The 23857-nt window shown below is 45.2% G+C and overlaps 1 protein-coding gene across 1 annotated transcript; it reads left to right on the top strand.

The window, feature by feature from the left end:
- The first annotated feature begins 531 nt into the window (after positions 1 to 531).
- ATP5PO (ATP synthase peripheral stalk subunit OSCP) lies at positions 532 to 23857 on the top strand. The gene is made up of 7 exons (XM_082248558.1): positions 532 to 620; positions 7052 to 7102; positions 9972 to 10082; positions 17465 to 17594; positions 21055 to 21167; positions 22137 to 22223; positions 23675 to 23857. Exons 1-7 carry the CDS (start codon positions 591 to 593, stop codon positions 23786 to 23788), a joined length of 636 nt encoding a protein of 211 aa, XP_082104684.1. The 5' UTR covers positions 532 to 590; the 3' UTR covers positions 23789 to 23857.

Genomic DNA, 23857 nt, shown 5'->3' with positions numbered 1-23857 from the left:
CTTCTTTTGGGTGACAATGCTTCACACGATTGTGACAAACGCAGCAAAACTGCACCGCATTTTAGGTGCCATTGAAAACAATGGCACCTGAACCTGCATTTTTCTATTGTAGCGCGTTTTTAAGATTGCTGGGCAGAATCGCAGCCCTTCTCAAAACGCCCGGCTGTGATTGGCACATACAAGAGGGAGAGAAAGGAAGCTGGATGGTGTTGGTTGCAAATGTGAAGTGGGGACATGTGTGAGTTCTCTTCAGGTTTGTGTTTCTCTTCAGAAATGGAGAAATGTGCCTCATATTCCCATCCTTATATATAACATGTATCTATATGTATGAGGAAGTCACGTTACAACATGCTTCCTCAGTCTATACAGTACACTGACTCAAGGCCTACACCAGCCATAATTTTACACTTCCCGTGCAGCCTACAGAGGGCGCACATGCGCAGTGAGCCGCTCGGCCCTCCGCACTGCATTCACCGGCAGGCTTTGCGGCTCAGAGCACGTCGTGCGTTCTTCTTACGTTGCAGGACGTACGACGTGACCTAAGCGGTAGGAGGCTCCGGTGTGACCTACAGCAGCGACCGTAGAAGAAGATGGCAGCGGCTGGCAGGATCTCCTTGAAGGTGAGAGCGGAAGCCCGGAGTGTGAGAGGATGGAGGATGGAGGGTGTGTGAGTGTCCTGGGTGCTCCAGGTGAAGGATCTGAATGGAGGAGACCTCCCTGTATAGACTGACAGTGAATGAAGATCACAGAGGTCAGGGACAGCATGAGCTGGGAGAGGGGGAATGACCGCACGTGAGTGTGTTACCAATAGCAACCACATTTTTTTTTTTATAACCAGATTAGTTGCTATTGGCAACGCCTTCATTTTTGCTTTCTTTTCCCCCAGCTCTGAGCTGAGGCCTCCATTATTGACCTCCCCTCCCCATCTGCTGGCTTCCATGCCTGCAGTCTGAATCCAGACTTTGCTTGCTGCATGCTTGTTCCAGGTCAGTGACCCTGAGCGCTCTGAGGTCATTGTATCGGCATCTACGGTGGAAGAGTCCGAAGATTTACTCCTGTATGGTAAGAGTCCCATCCGGTTCATGGAGGTGACCGGCTCTGGCTACGCTGCTCCCCCCTCCCAGGCGTGATACCTCAAATCCCACACCAGAGATGGAGGCTAAGAGAGAATGTATGGGAAGTGTCACACCAGAAATGGAGGCTGAGAGAGAATGTATGGGAAGTGTCACACCAGAAATGGAGGCTGAGAGAGAATGTATGGGAAGTGTCACACCAGTGGAGGCTGAGAGAGAATGTATGGGAAGTGTCACACCAGTGGTGGTAGAGTCCACAATGTGGGGTTCATTGACTTCATAACTTAGAATAAAACGGCTGACGTGTTTCAGGCAACGCCCCCCCCTTCATCAGGGCTTCAGAATGGTTTGATCTGGGGATATTTGGACTTTACAGGATCTCAGGAGCCATGCAAGGTACATTGCATCGGATTTCCGGCTTGCGCTTTACTCTGAATGTGTGACCTCACCGCGTGCGTTCCAACTTGATGCGTTTCGTCATAGGTTTTGCCGTCTTTAGAATCTTACTGCCAATCAGGACAGTTCAGACAAACGCACTAGTTCTGTCTCAGCATGTCGCATTAAGCGAATGTGCCCATTAAAGCCAATAGAAGCACATGCCAAGCACGGCTATGGTGATTGTGGGGAATAGAAGCACATGCCAAGCACGGCTATGGTGATTGTGGGGGAGATTTAAATGGTAAAATCACCCCTTGGGATAAAAAAAAGGCATTCTGGAAGCTACAGCATCCGCTGTCCACTTATAAACCCGCTTTTAGACCCAGTTTACTCTGGTGCGACTTATGTGATTTTACAGTTCCAAATCGCATGACAAGTCGCACTTTGTTGTTGGTAATGGAACTGTTGAGATCGGTGCAACTCTGATTTGAGGGAAAAAAAAGGTTCCTGCACTATTTTTTTGTGATTTCAGGTGTGACTTGCATAGAAATCTGTGCATGAAGTCACACCGATATCAGGGAAGTCACCCCTGGCATCGCACTGACCTGCGAGTTTAGAATTGTGCTATTTCTAGTGAAGTAGCACAATTTCAAAGTCGCATTCAATGTGAACCGGGGCTAAGCCTGCAGCCTGAAAAGCGTTTTACTGCCGATCACTTCTTGCAGACGGCTGCCCACCTGAAAGAATAATTGTGACCTGTATCCAGGGTGTGGGATTTGGGGGGGGGGGGGGGGGGGCGCTGGCGGAGCAGCCTAACTAGAGCCAGTGAGCTCCATAAACTGGATGTGACTTTGATGGTTCAGGATTGCAATGGTGAAGGACGCAGTGCCTCTCATCCTCACCTTTCAGATTCTGGCTTCACTCACACAGGCAGACCTCTGCATACACCCATGATAAGGACTGTCTGTGGTCCCTTTTCTCTGCATCCTCATGCAGGCAGCCCTATTCATGTCTATTGGGACACAGCAGCTGCATGGAGGTGAGTATGGATGTTCATTTTTTTCAAAAGCCCATACTTCTTCTTAAAAGTGGTTGTAAACCCTTACATATAACCAGTGAAGGGACTATACACAGAGATGGAACAAATCTTCCCACCTAAGTTGTACCTGTTTATCTGTAGTCTTCTCTAGATCTGTTTAGAGTGCTGAATTTATAAACAGTTAATTAAAAAAAAGAGCTAATGTTACTCTGCAGAGCTCAGTGAGCCCCGGTTCACACTTATGTGATGCGGGAAGGCTGCGAATTCGGAGACTGTTCCCGCATCGCAAACGCACCCCCGGCCGGCAGTTCACACTGCCATATGCGATACTCTGGGGGTGTCAATGTAATCTTAACGACACCCCCGTTTGATCGCATATCGCGGTGCGATCTTGCGGTTCGCACAGGATCGGATCGCACAAGTGTGAACCGCTGTGCGATCCGATCCTGATGCGGCTGGAAAAAAGGGTCCTGTGCGTCTTTGCTGCGGGTGTGGTGCGAATTTAGCCATACAAAGTGTATGGCTAAACTCGCACCGCACAGCCGATCGCATGTAATGAAGGAGCAGTGCGCTCCGATATTATATGCAATGGCCGCACCTGCATCTGTGTGAACCGGCACTTAAGAGAGCACAGAGCTGATTGGAGGGAAGAGAGACCCCCCCCCCCCTTTCACGCAGGAACAGAGGTGAAGCTGTCAATCAGCTGGAGGTCCCTCCCCTGTCTTCATTGTTCTCTTGGTGTCAGGAAAACTTGTCAGAAGTGATTAATACTGATAGCAGAGGAGGGAGGCAGCAGACAGAAATTACATTTAGTGCTTTTAAATAACACGCGTATACACTATAGAGCAGGGATATGCAAACTGTGGCCCTCCAGATGCTGCAGAACTACAAGTCCCATGAGGCAAAGCAAGACTGACAGCCACAAGCATGACACCCAGAGGCAGAGGCATGATGGGACTTGTAGTTTTGCAACAGCTGGAGGGCCACAGTTTGCATATCCCTGCTATAGAGGGATATGCTTTGCTCATATTCCATGTCTGAGGTTTACAACCAATTTAAGTTACTATTTTGAAGTGGTTCTAAAGGCCGAAAGCTTTTTACCTTAACCACTTGCTGACCGCCCGCTGCATATTTACTGCAGCAGGCTGGCTCGGCTGCGCGGAATGACGTAGCCCTTCATCGGTCGTGCTGGGGGGGCGAGCGCGCGCCGGCGCACTCCCGTCCTCACGAGGCAGCGGGTATGCCGGACCAGCGGCCGCGATTGCTGCCGGGCACCCGCAATCGATTCCTGCTGAGGACGACGGTCAGCTGTTGTAAACACAGCTGACCGTTGTTCTCTGATATGATCAGAGCGCCTGTGATCCTTCTATATAGCATCACATGTCTCTGTGGTCATTTTACAAGCCCATCCCCCATACAGATAGTAATCACTCCCCTAGGCTCACATTTAACCCTTTGATCACCACTGTGTTGATCCCTTCCCTGCCAATGTCATTATTACAGTAGCAGTGCATATTTTTAGCCCTGATTACTGTAGTAATGTCACTGGTCCCCCCAAAAGTGTAAAAAATGTGAAGGGTTCGATCTATCTACTGAAATGTCGCAGTCCTGCAAAAAATCGCAGATTGCCACCATTACTAGTAAAAAATAAATAAATGACAAATCTTTCCCCTGGTTTGTAGACGCGATAACTTTTGCGCAAACCAATCAAAATACACTTATTGCGATTATTTTTAAAAGGAAAAAAAAATGTAGCAGAATACAAATTGGCCTAAAACGATGAAAAATTTTGATTTTTACTTTTTTTTTTTTGGAAAGTTATTTAGCAGAATGTGAAAAAAAAAATATATATTTTTTTTCAGAACTGTAGCTCTCTTTTTGTTTATAGCGCAAAAAAATAAAATTTGCAGAGGTGATCAAATACCACCAAAAGAAAGCTCTATTTGTGGGGAACAAAAGACATCAATTTTATTTGGGTACAGCGTTGCACGACCGCAAAATTTTCCATTAAAGTAACGCAGTGCCGAATCGCAAAAGATGGCCTGGTCATTAAGGGGATAAAACTTTCCGGTCCAGAACTGGTTAAAGGGTAACTCCACTTTCGTGGGGAGAGAAAATAGCAAATAAAGAAAAATGAATATAGCGTATTCAATTGTGACACAAATCATATCGTAATTGAATATTATTAAAAATTACCTTTCCTTTTTAATCTTCAGCTGTTGTAATTTTCTGAAAATGCAATCCAATATGGCTACCTGGAGCTGTTCTGTACCTGGAAACATTGGTTTCCTGCTTGTGTGATTGTTTTACCAATTTTCCCAGAAGTCTGCACTAAGATACAAGTCAGATTTCTGGCATCCCCTGCAACAAAAATGTCATTTTTGGTGAGATACAACCAATAGGAAATCGCATCTAAAGGGGTGCAGGTCCAGCAGCTTTCCTCATTGGAGCCCTGCAGGTACACAACTGATTGAGAATTAAGAAACCACTTCCATTAGGCTTGCTTTCCCACATGGATACAGACACACACACAGAGGTTTTTTCAGAATAACAATGTTAAAATCCTTGCAATGAACATAGATCATTAAGGGTCGTTTCACACTTCTGTGAGTTCGCCGATTGCATGTAATTCGGAGCGCACTGCTCCTTCATTACATGCGATCGGAGGTGCAGATGCGAATTCAGCCATACACTTTGTATGGCTAAATTCACACTGTAGCCGCACCAAACTCGCATATGACCCTTTTTCCAGCCGCATCAGGATCGGATCGCACAGTGGTTCACACTTGTGCGATCCGATCCTGTGCGAACTGTCAGATCGCACTGCGATATGCGATCAAACTGGGGGTGTCGTTAACATTTCATTGACACCCCCTGCGTATCGCATATGGCAGTGTGAACTGCCGGGGGTGCGTTTGCGATGCGGGAACAGGCTGCGAATTCGCAGCCTTACCGCATCGCACAAGTGTGAACCGGTGTTCCGTGAAAAATCCATACCCGTGAGAAAACCATACCCTCGTCACTTCCGGTTCCGCTACGGAGGGTATGGATTTCTCACGGTAGTTAAACTTGCGGCGCTTACATTAAAACAGCTCATCTGAAACGTAAATCATCTCCGCTCTTCGCCCTGTCACTGCCCTCATCTCCGGTAATAAATATAAAAGCGGATCACGGAGCCGCGATCGCCGTCACATTTACATCACATACACCCGCCACCGCTTTTATATTTATTACCGGAGATGAGGGCAGTGACAGGGCGAAGAGCGGAGATGATTTACGTTTCAGATGAGCTGTTTTAATGTAAGCGCCGCAAGTTTTACATTACACACAGTGCCGTGAGAATTTCATGCCCACCGAGCATGCGCACTTGTCTAATTCTTTAATGTTCAATCACGTATCCGGGGCTCTGAGCATGCGCACTGCTGCGCTGCTCAGCTGTTTCAGCCCGGAAGTGACGAGGGTATGGTTTCTCCACGGGGTATGGTTTTTTAACGTTACACCGGGACTAAGAGGGGAATTTTTTTTTTTTTTCCCTCAACAAAAATGGAGTTAAGCTTTAATGTATTCTATGCATGAAGTTAAACACCTTGTGCATGCTTCCCACAATACTAATCTGCTCCCCATCTTGATACAGCAATGTTCATGATAATAGTGGCTCTTGGCTCTTCCTCCTCACTGACTCGGAGACAGCAGCCAAAGTCATTGGCCCTGCTGTTGTCCATCTCAGCCAGTGATGAGGGGGTGGGGCTGAGCCATGCTCTGTGCAAAACAATTACACAGAGCAGATTAATAAAATACGTTTGTTGTTTTTTAAAAATGTAATCATTTGCAATCACTTTAGGAGTGACTCTTGCCTCTTTAGCTGTGTTATCCACAAAACAACGTGCACATACCCAGCAAATCCAGCATTGTTCTGTAGTGATCTCACAATCCACTTCTGCACACCAAGTCCCATGCTGCCATTTTTTTCTCATTGAGCCAGCTCTCTTCCTGATTCTTTTAGTAGGATCCCTGATGTGCATGCACCAGAACGCATGATCTGGGGGTCAGCTTAAACCAAAAACAGTCAGCCAGCCCCTTCCCCTTATAATGCTTAATATGCACTTATGCTGTGGGGTGCCCCAAAGCCTTCTGGTATGTGATATAAGTATCCCAGGAGGCTGTGGGCAATGGGGGACATGTTATTCTCACCTAGGTGACAATCCGGGGCGTTAAAAATCTTTTTTTTACAAAAAGCAAAAATATTTTTCTGTGATTGTATGAAAGGAGGGGAGAGGGAGTAAATGAATTGAAAGTGGGTGAAGGTTATGACCTTCTGTTTTGTTAGCGGGCTGCTTAGATTACATCCCCCATAGACGGGCAGTTCTGATGTGAACCAGCTTTGTAGGCATGATTGATTTATTTTTTTAACAGCAGTTTGTGAAAATATGCAGAATAATATCTTGATGTTGCTGTGACAGTCAGACATCTGGCACAAGGACCTCAGCCTATAGTAATGAAGTCCCTTCGTTTTTCTGTAGAATTTATATTCGCTGTATTAACTATTGGAATTTTTTTCTAGGTGCGCTCCTTCAGCACTAGTGTGGCCAGACCAGTCGGCAAGCTCATTAGGGTAAGTGAAACTTAAAGTGCTTTTTTGTTTTATGTAAAATTGGAAGCCATTTTTACCAGACTGCGGTCTTCAACACATTTATGGTACATTTAGTAAATTTTATGTATTTTCTTTACTTGTGTAGACAACCAATTAAAGCCTGTCTTGAATGTGATGTCAGCAGACTCAGGTGTCACTCAAGTATTCCCCTTCACTCCTCCCCTGGCAGCTGAATAAAAGGTTTTGTAGGGAGGAGAGGAGCTGGGCCAGCACACAGTAATTGGGACACTCCCTGCAGAAGGGAGAGGTGGGTTTTGCTAGGCTATTGACTCTAACAGGAGTAGTCTAAAGCCTCGTACACACGCATCGATTATTGGCCGGGAATTTTCGGCCAACGTACAATCGGCCGATTGTCGCCTTGTTAGTATGATGCTTCCGACAGCCTACTCCGACTTTTCGGCCGAAAAAAATCTGGTGTGCAGGCTATAAAATTTTTGTTGGCCGTCACCAGAACGGCCGATTGTTCTTCAGTCAGTACAGATTTTGGCAGACAAAAATCTGATGAGCAAGACTGGGCATGCTCAGAGAAGAAAAAACACACGGAAAGTAAACCAGCACATGACATCACTTCTGAAGTAGATTTTTGTTGGCTGAGAAAATTTGTGTGCAGTCTAGGCACATTCCAACCAACACAACACCACTCTGGGCAAAAGTCGGACGATCGGTCGGCCCATAATCGTTGCGTGTGTACGAGGTCTAACTCTCCAGCATATGGAAAGGCAAAACTCTGCAGGACATAGAATGGGGAGTGTTGTCACTTGGATGGGATGACAGTCCTCCCTGGAGAGAGATCCCATTACTTGCTGTCCTGAGAGGAAGTGAAGGAAATGCTCATTAGTGGGGATGCAGATCACAAATGACTCTTAAAATATTTTTTATTTGTATGTATATACATATAAAATCAGCAAAGAAAAAGATGAGACATAGTAACAGCACTGACAAGATTTCTAATCCCCACTCTGAAAGCTCCAAGTAACTATTTTGGTTGGATTTGAGCTCTACAGGTTGTATTTCCCCCCCTCCTCACCCCTGCAAAAACACAAGCTCTATTTGAACGTGCTGAATTGAGGAAACAAATACAGAAAGAATATACAGTGGTGAAAATAATAATTTGATCCCCTGCAGATTTCGTAAATTTTCCCACTTACAAAAAAAGAAGGATCTATAATTTTTATCATAGACTTATTTTAAATGATACAGACAGGATATCGATCAACAATCCAAAAAAAAAAAACACATACAAATGTTATAAATTGAATTGCAGTTCAGTAAAAGAAGTATTTGATCCTCTACCAACCAACAATTCTGGCTCCTACAGGCTGGATACAGTATATGCTCATGTGGTACATGGAGTAGTCCTGTCAATTTTGAGAAGGTTCTCCTAACGACAACTCGTATGTGTGAAAGACGCATGTCCACATATTCTCTCTTCCATTCAAACCTCACCATCATGGGAAAGACCAAAGAGCTGTCAAAGGATGCCAGGGAAAAGACTGTAGAACTGCACAAGGCTGGAATAGGCTACAAGACCATCAGCAAGAAGCTTGGTAAGAAGGAGACAACTGTTGGAGCAGTTATTCGCAAATGGAAGAAATGCAAAATAACCATCAATTCGCCTTTGGTCTGGAGCTCCATGCAAGATTTCACCTCATGGGGTAAGGATGATTTTGAGAAAGGTGAGGGATCAGCCCAGAACTACACAGGAGAAGCTTGTGAATAATCTCAAGGCAGTTGGGACCACAGTCACCAAACAAATTATTGGTAACACAATATGCTGCCTTGGATTGAAATCCTGCAAGGTCCCTCTCAAGAAGGCACATGTACAGGCCCGTCTGAAATTTGTCAATGAACACCTAAATGATTCAGAGAAGGTTTGGGAGAAAGTGCTGTGGTCAGATGAGACCAAAATTGAGCTCTTTGGCGTTAACTTGATTTGACGTGTTTGGCTGAAGAAAAATGATGACTATGACCCTAAGAACACCGTCAAGTAATGTTTCCACCTACAGTCAAGCATGGAGGTGGAAACATTATGCTTTGGGGCTGTATTTCTGCTAAAGTTACAGGCTGACATTGCCCCATTGAGGGGCCAATGGACATGGCCATGTATTGTAAAATCTTGGATGAGAACCTTCTTTCCTCAGCCAGAACACTGAAGATGGGTCGTGGATGGGTCTTCCAGCATGACAATGACCCAAAACATACCGCTAAAGCAACAAATGAGTGGTTCAAGAAGAAGCCCCTTGAGGTCATGGAGTGGCCTAGACAGTCTCCCAGATCCTAATCCTATAGAAAATTTATGGAGGGAGCTGAAACTTCGAGTTGCCAAGTGACAGCCAAGAAACCCTAAGGATTTAGAGAAGATCTGTAAAGAAAACAAAATCACTCCTGAGATGTGTGAAAACCTGGTAACCAAATACAAGAAACGTCTTACCTCTGTGCTTGCCAGCAAGGGTTTCTCCCCCAAATACTGAGTTATGTTTTGCTTGGAAATCAAATACTTATTTTATGCACTGAACTGCAACTCCATTTGTATTGTTTTTGGTTGATATTCAGTCTCTAACATTTAAAATACACCTATGATTATTTTCTCCACTGTATGTGGAATAGTAACAAAATGCAGATTCCCTGGCTGTCATGTTTAAACATTGATTTCAGTGCTTGGAGTCGCAGATCTGGAGTTCAGATTTTTATTGTCTCGTGCTTATTTTTGATCAGTGGCGGAGAAATGACAGAATTCAGAGCATGAAAACCTTTAAAGATTACCAAATGCCGTTATGATTTCATTTAACTTAAAATTATTCAACTGACTTTTTCATTTCTTGTTTTTTAGCCCCCAATCCAGCTTTATGGCTTGGAAGGTCGCTATGCCACCGCTCTCTACTCTGCTGCTTCCAAGGAGAAGAAGCTGGATCAGGTGGAGAAGGACCTGATCAGAATATCGGTAAGCCAGAAATGATTAGTGTTTGATACAGAGATGAGTTTTTACAAAAGTTGTTTATACTGTAAGCTTTTTCTTCTCTTTTTTTTTTTTTTTTTTTAAATCTGTTTATTTTTGAGGTTATAAACACAAAACAAGCAACAATACACATACATAAAAGGAAAAAAACAAGGTGTATGACTTGGTATCATAGCCCATGGGGGCACGGAGTCCATTAACCCAGAGATAACAGGGATATATTGGCTGTTAAGGGAATAAGGGAGGTGCTGATTACGTAAAATATAAACAAAGCCATCTGTAGTTACATACTCATGTAGGATAAGGAAAACAACAAGGTTTACAATTCGGGTTGCATGAGTCATCAAAGACATAAATGTCAGCGTTGTTCAACACTCAGCTGATGCGGTCGCCGATTCAGCCAGCCACTCAGTCCACACTTTGTCATATTTTTTTTGGGCAACTCCTATTTAGATACCTATCCTTGTATATAGGAAGACTATTGTTCACAAGACGCTTCCGTTCCGAGAGGGATGGGGGAGATGACGTTTTCCATTGTATTGCAATTTGCTTCCTGGCGTAAAATAAGAGCAGGCTGATCAGAGTTAGTTTATCTGTGGTTGATGCTAGAGAATTGGCTAGGCCTAGTAGACAAATACTCATAGAGGATTGTATGGAGAGTGACGTGATTAGATTAATAAGAGACAATACTTCTTCCCAGTGATTTGTCTTAGGGCAGGACCAAAAAATGTGAGTAAAGTTACCCGCAGAGTGTCCACAACGCCAACATTCTGGCGAGCTCATTGGGTTCATCTGGTGAAGTGTATAGGGGGTAAATTTAGGCTCTGTGAACTATCTTAAACTGTACTAGGTGGTCACGTAGTGAGACCAGGGTTCGAAAGGGAAAATCCCAGTCATCGTTATCCAGTTCTGGAATGTCTTGTCGCCTTCCAGAGGAGATAAGGACACAAACGTAAAATGGCAGTAGAGGTGTGAGGTGGGCTTTTCGTTACTCTGCGCAAAGGATCCCCTCCAGCTTTTGCTGTACGGTCATGCAGGAGGATTGCGGAAATTGGGTGGTGAAGGCATGTGAGAGTTGTAGCGAAAAAGATAATGTGTTGGGATATTGTAAATAGTGGAGAGTTGTGACAGGGGAATTGGGGATTGTTGTGAAACCACTTGAGAGATGGTTTTAATACCAGGTTTAGTCCACGCATGTGGGTCAGGAAGTGTGTAAAGATGGGGCTAGGTGGGTGTAATGGAACCACAACCCACACTGTACTTGTGGGCTTCCGTCAGTATGCGGCTTCCTTCAGTCTTGAACATAGATATCAGATTTTCCAGCTGCCCCCATACGAAGCTAGCCGACAATTTAGCTTGTACTGGAATCTTCTCTTTATTGAACAGTCGCACAGAATTTAAATACAGCATGGACCTCCCTCTCCTGATCAGATTACCACACACAGGTGAGGGGTTGCTTGATTACATTATCATATGCAGATGAAATATAATTAACCTGAACTAATTAGCCATCTGGACAGAAACCATATGTAAGTTCATTAACATTTAACAATGGGACAGACAGGCTTAACACAATCCACATCACATCTCCATACACAAACAATAGGGAGAGCCTGTCTCTGACATTGAAGTCCAATACACATTATCATAATTGTAAACACAGAACCCATTTGAAGCAATCCAAACTATTAAGTATCTGTCTTTCACTCCCAGAGACGTTCAGTACCGTCACAGTGGGATTAGGCCACAAAGGGGCATTAGGAAAGACAGCTGATTTCTCTTAGCCCTCACATGCTAATCCCACCTTCCAGGCCCGTAAGGTTGTCAGCATGGGGGGGGGGGGGGGGGGGCTGTAATTCCTAGGGAGCCTTTGGGCCTCTGAAAATTAGGAATTTGAGAGCTTCTAGGGAGTAGACTGTGACGGTACTCACCGTCACTGGGAGTGAAAGTCAGATACTTATTGGTTTTTATTGCTGCAAGTGGGACAGTAATATTTGTCAGCAATATCTCTCAGGAAGTTTGAAGATTTAATCCCACTCTACACTGTGAGACATATAGCCTGTTGCCATGAAGTCGGTGACACCTAAATAATCATAGAAATACGTAGATGTGTATTCCATGTACTTCAATGTAGTAGACGGACAGACTGTCAGTGGCAGTCTTGTCCTATTGTCTATCTATCTGGGATGTGGATTGTGTTAAGTCTGCCTGTCCCATTGTTAAATGTTAATTACCTCACATTGTTCTGTCCAGATGGCTAGATAATTTGTTCAGGTTAATTCTGTTTCTGTATACAATTTCATCTGCATATGATGTAATCAGGCAGGGGGGGGGTTGTGTACACTGTATGGGAGTGGCTGAGTGTAAGTTTTTTTTTTTTTTTTTTTTTAATTGCAAATTTCATGTCCTGTTCCCCACAAGGTCCACCTGGGCGATAACCTTGTGGGGGAAAACTGTATAAAAGAGCAGCTGTACCATTAAGCCTAGAGTTCTACTTCATCCTCAGTCTAGAGTCCTGTCTCTTATTGGGGGAATCTGCTACAAGGGATTGCTGTGCTTTTCATACTCCTTTGAATAATCACAAAGCTCTTGTAAGAGCTTGTTCCTGCTTCATTCTCTGGGGAAAGAGAGGTTCACCCACTGGAACCTGGAGCCTTGTCATGGGTCCAGGGTGGGTAGGAGATGCCGAGACCCCAACCAAGCTGCGGTTGTTTGTTGGGTCTGAGGTGGTTATGGTGTCTGGTGGAGTGCTTGGAGCCCTCAGGAAGCACTAGGAGCATCCGTCAACGGAGGTACCCAGTCAGGGTACCAGTTGATCCGTTACATTTAGACTGTTGCTCCCTCCAGGAGCGTAGATGGGTTGGTCAGGTCTGGGTTTAACTTTAACAACCATTCCACCGTGACTAGCTGGGTGGTCAGATAGTAGTATTTATGACAGGCGGAAAAGCTAGACCGCCCTGTGAGTATAGGTGCTTTAATGTGCTTAGCTTATAACGTGTCATTTGGGGGCCCCAAAGTAAGGATGCATACTACTGGTTCAATTTCACAAAAAAAGATTTAGGTGTCGAAATAGATATGTTAACTTAGGGACAATTTTAATTTTGATTAAATTTATTCGGCCCAAAAGAGACATGGGTAGATGCTCTCAAGATTTTGGTTTGGCCTTTGCCTACGTCATGAACGGAGCCAGATTCAGGGGGAGGAAATCCGAGGCCCGACAGGAGACCCCACCATACCTAGATATTTAAATAGATCGACCAATTGCAGGTGAGTATTAGGGGAGGCCGTTGATCTTGCTGCCTGGTCTATAGGAAATAGACATTTTGACCAGTTAACTCAAAGCCCAGTGATCTCAGAATAGGCATTCAAAACCTGCAGGGCCCCCTGTAAAGACAGCCCTGTATCATTCAAAAAGGGAGCATGTCATCAGCGTACAGGGCAACCCTCTCCTCCAGCAAGGCGATGCGCAGCCCCTTGATATGTGGGGAAGTTCCCAGTCTTGGCCAGAGGCTCAATAGCTATGGCAAACCGTGTCCGGGAGAGAGGGCAGCCCTGTCTAGTAACTCCAGGGGAGAAGAGTCCTCCCATCCCCCCAACCGAACTGAGGATGTAGGGTTATGATATAAGACCTTGAGCCAATTTATGAAGACTAGGGAGAATCCCATCCTGCAGAGTATCTCTCTCAGAAAAAAAGGCCATTCGACAATGTCAAATGCCTTCTCTATCAAGGGAAGCCACCACAAATGAGCCTATATTGAGATGTGGGGTGTGTATGTTTGTGTGTAGTCTACGAAGGTTAACATCTGTAGATCTGCAGGGCATGAAGCCAGTTTGGTCTGGGGCTATGACAGAGGGTAGCATGGGGTGAAGTCTAAGGGCCAGCAGTTGTCAGGATTTTAAGATCATTGTTAAGCAAGGCTATGGGTCTATAGGAGGCACAGGACTTGGGGTCCTTGGGGGGTTTATGTATCAAGAGTTTAAATGAGCATGTCGCAACACTCCGTCCGCCAGACACTGAGTGTAGCGAGGGGACGGTAACGGGGCCAGTAGCTCACCATGGGCCTTGTAAAAGTCTATAGGGAGGCCATCCAGGCCCGGCGCCTTCCCTGAAGGGAAAGACTGTATCATGCTGAGGACCTCCGTGGTGGTGAAGGGACGCACCAGAGCTTCTCTCCCCATCCGAGAGCCGATCCAGAAGGTCAGGCAGGCCCTCCGGGTGAAAATCAGTGGGGAGAGCAGAGGAAAACAATGACTCAAAGTGTTTAAGGGTCTCCAGAACAACTGAGGGAAAGGAAACCGTCTCGCCCACGGAGTTGATAATCTCCAGGATCAATGTGAGAGGCTGATCATGGTGGGCCAACATGGCCAGGAGACGGCCATTTCTATTACCTTGCTCAAAGAAGCAATGTTTGGTTTTATACATTTCAAGTCTAGTAATTTCCGCTAGATGGAGTTGTAATTCCCTCTGGGAGGCTAATAGCAAATCAAAATTGTGTGGTGAATGATCGGTGTTGTATATGTCAGACTGGTGTGTGGTCGATTGCCGGAGGGATTGTGTGGTAGCTGAGAGGTTCTTTTTGACAGCTGCAATAGACAATATGTATTGACCCCTGGTATAGGCCTTAAAAGCATCCCAAGTTATTTCTGGAGAGGAGGACCCCGCATTATGTTCCCAGAATTCTGTCTAAGGCGGAATTTTGTTCACTAAATTGGGGTGATTGACCCAGTGGGGGAACAAAGCTTAATGGCCAGGGGGCTTTAGCCTGACAATCCACTAGGTAGATAAGTCGCCCCCAATACATCTGCAAGGAGTAAGGGATTGGCAAAGGCAAGATCTATGCGGGGGGCTGTTTTTATAGGAGGCAGAGTAGCAAGAGTAGGACCTAGCAGATGGGTGCCTCCACCTTCACACCTTCGTCACACCTGCCGCCTTCGCCCAATCGGATAAGTCTGTGGTACTTGGGAGGGGTCGATCTATCTAGATCTGGTGATAAAGTGGCATTAAAGTCCTCCATTAATAGTATCCTGGCTGGGCAATAGGGGGTGATCCTCTCCAGAAGCAAGTACAACAAAGCAGGGGAACAGGGAGGGGCAACATATAATGCAACAATCACATATTTACGAGACCACAAGGTAACAACCAGTATCACATTTGCCCTGGGGATCCATGTGGATCTCAACTACCGTACATGGAAGCATCTTGTGAATCAGGATTGACACCCCTCTTGCATGTGGAGTAAGTGGCATGAAACCCTTCTTGTATCCATGGCTTCTTAAGAGCCAGGAGTTTGCTGCCCATGAGATGGGTCTCCTGAAGGAGGCTAACGGGGGAACTGAGATTTTAAATATTGAAATAGCACTGCTTTTTAAATTTAGAGTTGAGCCCTCGAACATACCAGCAGACAATCGTGAGGGGAGCAGTGTTATTGGTCGCCATAATGCAGGGCTAATGAGGGGAAAATAGATTGGAAACCAAACCCATTTGGCACCAAGATGCATACCCTACCCATAACCTGCACCATTCCAAAAACTAGGAAGGGCGAGGTTAAGGGCCTAATACCTGTAATAATGAACACAACTGGTGATGGTAAAAGAACTATGTCCCATTAAAACTGGAAGGGTTCTAGTTAAGCATAGAGGCCTTCAAAGCTATGGCTAGAGCAGCCAGAGGGGGGAAGGAGGCCTGCGGTGGAGTACCTCTGTCAGGCTCAATCCAATTAAGCAGAGGGGATGTTGTGAGAAAGGCAGCTAGACCTTCATTGCGTGGTAGACTGTGAGCATATAGCAAGTCAGTGTTGGACCAGAGGGGGTAGGTTGGATCAATCTAGGGGGGATGATGTGCCAGGCTTAGATGGGATGAAAGCAGCTCAAGTAGGCGTATCACTTAGAGGATAGAAGGGTTAACAAGAGAGACTATAGTAGAAGGCAGAAATGAGTGTAAGTTCAGTCAGAAGAAGGGGAGTGAAACTCCCAGGCCTGGTCTCCTTAGATGATCCTTAGCTTGCTGGGATACAGAAGGCTAAATCTGATGCCCTTTTCTCGTATCCGCCTACGGATGTCCGTGTAGGAACTGCGTCGTTGTTGTACCTCCTGCGAGTAATCAGGAAAGAGGAATTTTGCTGTCTCATGCTTCACTGCAGGGACTGTATGGGCCGCAGCAAGAATGCGGTCTCGATCTCTATAATTCAAGAAACGCAGCAGAAAGGGTCGAGGAGCGGTCCCCGGAGCAGGAGGTGTTGGTAGGAAACTGGGCCTGTTCGACCACAAAGGTAGGGGGCACTTTGCCAAGGTTGAATAGGGAGGTAAGGAGCTGTCAGCGAACTCGGCAGGTTTGTTAACCCTCTGAATACTCGGGCGACCCCAGGATCCATATATTTCTGCGAAGACTGTTTTCTGTGTCTATAGCCCTGCAACCTGCAAACAGAGGGCATGCAGCTCCCTGGAGTCTGATCGGACAGTCTCCTCCACTGATGCAATAAAAACCTTAGCCTCTGTAACTCTTGCCCAGAATCTGTCAAGATCCTAATGAGGCTAATGTCAGTTGCCAGGAAATCGATCTTGGCTGTTAGGGGTCTCCGTGCTGGTGGTGATTGCTGCCAGGATGTCGGCACTGGAATGAGAGGAGGCCGCCTCCACTCCAGAGGCGGGCTGCGTACTGACCGACATGGTGGAGATCAGAGACCTTGTGTGCAAAATGGCGCCTGTGGAGAAGTGAGAAGTGCGAGACCAGGTGGCACGTGGCTTATTCTGGGCCATCCGAGCCACGTCGGTGGATGCAGGGAGGTACCAGGGGACTACCCGACCCTGAGATAGGCTTTGTTGGTCCTGAAAAGTAGCTGAAAATGCTGGCTGTAAGATGTCCGGATCAGAGCTCCAGGGCCACAAGTCTGCTCGCTTTCACATCCTAGCCCAACGCTTTGATACTGTAAGCTTTTTGATTAACTATTTTTGATCACATGACCAGTAGCCATACTAATGGCCCAAGGCCATGCTTACAGGATCATAGCTATCTAATGGCATCATATTCACAGGCCGCAAGTAGACTTGCAATAACATGCCCTGCCCCCCCCCCCCCCCCCAAAAAAAAAAGCAATGGAGTCACTTGATGTCTGTTGGCAAATATTGCTGTCTTTGCCTACATATACAGTATAATTACTGTATTGGTCGTGTTCCATTGGGGAGATTTCCCTTTTCCTGTCTCTTAGCCAAAAAAAAAAGTCAGAAAACATCCCTCCAAAGTGAGGGAGTGCCAGGGTGTCACCAGAACTAGTGTGGTTGGTCAAAAGGTACACTGCTAACGTTATGCTGAAATATGTAAGTTACAGGTTGCGCAGCAGTTTACTTACAATGTATTTTTTATCTTGCAGGCACTTGTTAAAGACCCTAAACTGTCCATCATCCTTACTAACCCTCATGTGAAGCGCTCACTGAAACAGAAGACTATTGCCGATCTCTTAACAAAGGAAAAGTTTATCCCTGTCACCGCCAACTTTGTCAGTAAGTGTTGATGTTCAGTTCCTGCCACCAGGTGCAGGCTGGCCTCTCCATTCTTCTTTGCTCACGTTGGCTTTCATGAGTCTGTGCATCACATGAGCTTTGCCTTTGACTATAGTAGTGATGTGGTAAAAAGAGGATGGTGCTTGGTGGTAATGATGATGTATGGTCTTTCTGTGCTGGGGTCTCTGGCTTCCGTTCTCATTTAATCTTTGTGCAAAAAAAGTTTTTTTTTTTTTTTTTTTTTTTTGTACCTACATTTTAATACTAGAGCCCTTATTTTCCATTGGTAACACAGAGGCAAGAGCACACTGCTATAGTTCTTTAATCCATTTAGTAGAATTAAAATAAAAACTCAGTTGTGTTTACAAAGAAGATTTAAAGGATAAGTTGGCCTTTTGTAACATGGTACACCCATATTCAGGGTGTAACAGGTTACAAATCCACCGGCCCCGGAACCTCTCCGTCTCCTTAATGTGACAGGCGCCAGGTGATCATGTTCCCCGGCGCTCTGTCATTTTCTACAAAGAACGGGGCCATGCATGGCTCCATCCGCCTGGCCACGTCACTCATTCAGAGTTCTGTGAACAGAAAACAAGGTCTGGCAGCCTTTGTGGTTGTCTGCTTGTAGTTCTCATTGAACTACCACTACACTGTTCAACACTGTGGTAGTTCATTGATGCTTCCTGTTAGTACAGTGGTTCTTAACCTGGGTTCGATCGAACCCCAGGGGTTCGATGAGTCAGTCTCTGGGGTTCGGCGGAGGACTCGTATGATTCGTGATGACACGCACACCCTCCGCTAGTACCACTTCGCTGTCAGGGACTATTTCTCCAATTTCGGGCCTGTCCTTCCGCTCCCGCTCCGCGCCGTCATCATGGAAACACATAACATCCCCACAGTACAGAGACCGGACCTGGCGGAGTGATTTACATGTCATGTGACACTGACACACTGTGAGTCAGTGCACTGACGGCGAGGACAAGGACAGACTGAGCAGAGTGAGAGCAGGGACTCGGAGACTAGAGGGGAGAGAGGTCCAACTCCTAGGCCTAGGAGGAGGCTTAGTGAGTGGGGGCTCACTCAAGTGACTCACTGAGTGAGTCTGACACCAGTCTGGCACCAGACCCAGGCCAGAGCAGGCCATGCACTACTAGGCCAGCGCAGCAGCCAGCCCAGAATCAGGAGGACTAAGGTAGGTAGATGTGGTGGTGTGGTGTTCTCTGCAGAGCAGAGAAGTGTTTTACTAAAAAGGCGCCCCCCCCCCCCCCCCACTGTGTATAACAGTTATACACAGTGAGTGAGTGTGCAGTATAGGTATGGCATTTTTTTTTTTTTAAGTTAGGAGAGCCTTTTTTTTTTTTTTTTGGTTAGTTGGTTGGTAATGCAAATGGTCAGTGCTCAGTATTAATGCAAATGGACAGTGCTCAGTATTAATGCAAATGGACAGTGCTCAGTATTAATGCAAATGGACAGTGCTCAGTATTAATGCAAATGGACAGTGCTCAGTATTAATGCAAATGGACAGTGCTCAGTATTAATGCAAATGGACAGCGCTCAGTATTAATGCAAATGGTCAGCGCTCAGTATTAATGCAAATGGTCAGCGCTCAGTATTAATGCAAATGGTCAGCGGCCAGTATTAATGCAAATGGTCAGCGGCCAGTGTTAATGCAAATGGTCAGCGGCCAGTGTTAATGCAAATGGTCAGCGCTCAGTATTAATGCAAATGGTCAGCAGTCAGTGTTAATGAAAATGGTCAGCGTTAATGAAAATGGTCAGAAGTCAGTATTTAATGGTTTTGTTAATTTTGTGCACCTATGTATAAATATATACCGTCCTAAATATATACCTATGTTTTGAATTTGAAAAAAATCATATTTTTTATTTTTCCAATTAAGAAGGGTTCGGTGAATGCGCATATGAAACTGGTGGGGTTCAGTACCTCCAACAAGGTTAAGAACCACTGTGTTAGTATGTAACTGTTTGGCCATATAATGTATGGCCAAACAGCTTACACAGTCTGCAAGAGCTCTGCATTGTATCCCCAATCTGATCGCGTGTGCAATGCTTTCCTGGCTTCCAACAACAAAAAAAAAAATGCACATTTTTTTTTTTTTGCCTGCAAAAAAGATGTGCATTTTATTTGTGTTTTTTTTTTTTTAAAGGTGAACTTATCCTTTTAACCACTTAAGCCCCGGAAGATTTTACCCCCTTCCTGACCAGGGGGTATTTTGCGATTCGGCACTGCGTGACTTTAACGGACAATTGCGCGGTCGTGCGACGCTGTACCTAAACGAATTTGGCGTCCTTTTTTTCCCACAAACAGAGCTTTCTTTTGGTGGTATTTGATCACCTGTGCGATTTTTTTTTTTTTTTTATCACGCGCTATAAACAAAAAAAGAGCGTCAATTTTGCAAAAATAACAATATTTTTCACATTTTTTTATATGAAATTCCCCCCCCCCCCAAAAATCAAAATTTTTTAAAATTTTCGGCCAATTTGTTTTATGCTACATATGTTTGGTAAAAAAAATTGCAAAAAGCGTATTTTGATTGGTTTGCGCAAAAGTTATCGCGTTTACTAACAAAGGGAAAGATTTTTGTCATTTTTGTTGTTTTTTTTTTAACGCGTAATGGCGGCGATCTGCGATTTTTTTGCGGTACTGCGACATTGGGGCGGACAGATCGGACCCTTGACTGACATTTGTGACACTTTTGGGGTTACCAGTGACATTTCTACAGTAATCAGTGCTATACATATGCACTGTTACTGTAAAAATACACTGGTTGTGAAGGGGTTAACTTTATTTGGGAGGGAGGGGCTGTGTGTATCCCTAGGGGCGTGCTTTCTACTGTGATTGGCTGTGGCTTGAGCTGTAAGGACACTGATCAATGGATCTACATACTAGATCCGTTTGATCAGTGTCTTTACAGCGAGGAGAATGACAGGTGGCTTGTTTACACAAGCTGCCTGACATTCTCCCTCTCCCCCGCCGATCGCCGAGTGACCGGCGGACATCGGGTCCGCTGGTCACACGCGCGGGGGGGGGGGGTCCGTGACCATGCGGGAGCTCGCTCCCTAGACCCTCACAAGCTAGTGACGTAGCCCTACGTCACTTTGCCTGTGAGGGGCTGACTGCCGACGTAGATCGGCGTTAGGCAGTCGGCAAGTGGTTAAAGAAGAGACTGGAGCGGTGACAAAACTTTTTATCTTGGGCTCATTGGCTGCCTTTTACTCTATTCGAACTCTGGAGGTGGGTGGAGGAAGTTTAAAAGGATAAGGGCAACTTTTAACAAAAAATAATAAATGCAAATTTAATGCATTGCCTGTATTATACAACTTGCTTGGACTGTGTATATAGTGCATTGTTACTCCTTAGTTTAAAGGGGGGGTCTTCTCAACTATTCTGCATTGCTAATGACTGCAGTTTTGTGTCTTATGAACTGTCTACTTTTTTGTAGATTTGCTTGCTGAGAACGGTCGTCTTAATAACACTTCCGATGTGATCAACGCCTTTGGCAAGATCATGAGCGCCCATCGAGGAGAGGTGCTGTGCTCTGTCACTACTTCTTCAGTAAGTCAAATGGCCTGCAGTCATCTTAAATATTTTACTGTACAAAAAAGTAAGGACCTTTTTTGATTAAAGGCAGGAAACCGGTCGTGCTGAATGATGTTACAGGCAGCATAACGGTTTCTCCAGCCCCTTTCTCGTCTGTCACTCAGGTTATGTGCTCAGGGTGAACCTTCTCTCCTCTGTGAAAAGCACAGGGTGCCAGTGGTGGACATTGCCAATTCTGGTGTTCAATGGCAAATGGCAATCAAGCTCCACAGTGCCAGGCAGTGAGCACAAGGGCCCACTAGAGGATGCCAGGTCCTCAGGCCACCCTCATGAAGTCTGTTTCTTTGGTCAGAGATATTCACATCAGTGGCCTGCTGGAGGTCATTTTGTAGGACTCTGGCAGTGCTCATCCTGTTCCTCCTGGCCCAAAGGAGCAGATACCGGTCCTGCTGATGGGTTAAGGACCTTCTACTGCCCTGTCCAGATCTCCTAGAGTAACTGCCTGTCTCCTGGAATCTCATCCATGCTCTTGAGACTGTGCTGGGAGACACAGCAAACCTTCTGGCAATGGCACGTATTTGTGCCATCCCGGAGGAGTTGGACTGCCTGTGCAACCTCCTATAGGGTCCAGGTATTGTCTCATGCTACCAGTAGTGACACTGACCCTAGCCAAATGCAAAACTAGTGAAAAACAGTCAGAAAAGTTGAGTGGGGGGGGGGGAATGTCAGTCGCCTCCACCTGTAAAACCATTCCGGTTTTGGAAGTTGTCTCATTGTTGCCAATCTAGTGCACCTGTTAATTTCATTAACACCAATGCAGCTGAAATTAACAACCCCCTCTGCTACTTAACTGACCAGATCGATATCCCAGGAGTTTAATTGACTTGATGCTGTACTCTGATTAAAAAGTGTTCTTTTTTTGAGCATGTATTTGAGCCAGTGCCAAGTTTTTTATTAACCCATAGCATTTTTTTCTTTTCTCAGCCTCTGGATGAAGCAAGTTTGACAGAATTGAAGACTGCCCTGAATGGCTTCCTCGCCAAAGGAGAATCTTTAAAATTGGAGACCAAGGTAGGAATCTGTTATGTGATTCCATGTTCATGAAAAAGGTGCGGCATGACACCATCCGGTGTACAGTATTTTATCTGGTTATTGTCCACGTTTCAAACCAACCTTACCTGTAGATATGATGTAGTTCTAATCCATAGACTATATTTCCCATAATGCTGCTGCAGGGTAATCGAAGACCGCTGAAACCACCTGATTTGTAGATTCGTCTACTGTGGACATTAGCTTTTTGTCCGATTTTCATGGAGTGTGGGCAAGGTTCGTTTAATTGGAAACACCATTGATAGATATGCTTTAAAATTAATCTGTTATGAGAGAAATCTAGAGATCTCCCTTTGAAAATGTTAGTTGAGGACAACATTTAGCACACCAGAGCAGTGTCTTCTGTTATACCAGTTTCACCCCACTCATAAAGGTATAATCACTGATCTATCATTCCATTGAAACCCTGGTTGCTTTGGTGTAACAGAGCGGGGCTTCCAAGTATGGGAGAGCATGTGATCTCCCCCACACAACCGTTCTTGAGCATGAGTGACCAATCGCCAAGACGAGAGTATTTTTCAAGTGGGGTGGGTCACTGATGTCATCCATCCTGAATGAGCCCAGTTGATGGTGTCCTGGCCTGGAACAGGTTTGCTCATTAGGAAAGTCTGGAAATAGGAAAGTCTGGAAATAGTTTGAAGTCCTTTCCTGCATACTTGTTCTAGTTAACTGAAACAAAATGTTAGCACAAGAGGGTCAGATTCAAAGCCAGATAGCTTAAATATTTTGAAGGAGGGAGGTCACCAATGGCTGCCTCCATGTGTCTCTCCTGACCACTGTACTGTAATGTAGAGAATGTTAACTGGTGATGAGTTATTGTATGCCAGAAATTCTTGCAGCCTTATGGATATGTGCTTTGTTAGGATTACAGCTTCCTGAGCTGCTTGTTATGTTTTAGTGGTTACATATGACCATGTATGGACAAAGAGGCAGGAGGTCAGTCCCCCAATCAGATAAAAGGAAACGGCCAATGATTTTCAAACAACTTTGATCCAGGCAAAAGCTTTTCAACAAAAAATTTTAGCTTTCCAAATATTAACTGTTGGCAATGTCTTTTTTTTTTTTCCTATGTTTGGGTGAATAAAAATCTCTGCTGTTCACTAATTCTCATTTGATGCTCATCACAGCCTGAGTCATGTTGTCCTTTCTTACTGTGGTAAAGATCATTGGGAGCCATGCACTGCCTTCTCCTGACCCACAATTGTCATTGTGACTGAAATGGGTGTGTGCATCCAAATGCAAACCTTGTGCAATCCTAATAGAATGACCAGAAACCCAGATGTATGGCTAATGTAGGCTAACATGTTTATCAAGCCACATAAATAACTGTGGTCAGTAATGGCTCACAGAGCCATAGAAGCTGCAGTAAACTTGTTGTGGAATATTCTGACATCTGTCCCCTTTTTCTACAGACGGACACCACTATCCTAGGAGGAATGCTTGTCAGCATTGGGGACAAATACATTGACATGTCTACCAAAACCAAGATCCAGAAACTGAAAAAGATCATGAAAGATACTGTCTGAGCAATCCACTTCTCTAAATATATTGATTACCATTAGCTGAATAAATCCTTTTACTGAGTGCTGTGTAAA

Source organism: Pelophylax lessonae (genome assembly GCF_965119305.1).
Source record: "Pelophylax lessonae genome assembly, chromosome: 2".
Classification (NCBI taxonomy): Eukaryota; Metazoa; Chordata; class Amphibia; order Anura; family Ranidae; genus Pelophylax; species Pelophylax lessonae.
The sequence above is the reverse complement of the archived record's forward strand: the minus strand, read 5'-3'. Positions and strand labels throughout refer to the sequence as shown.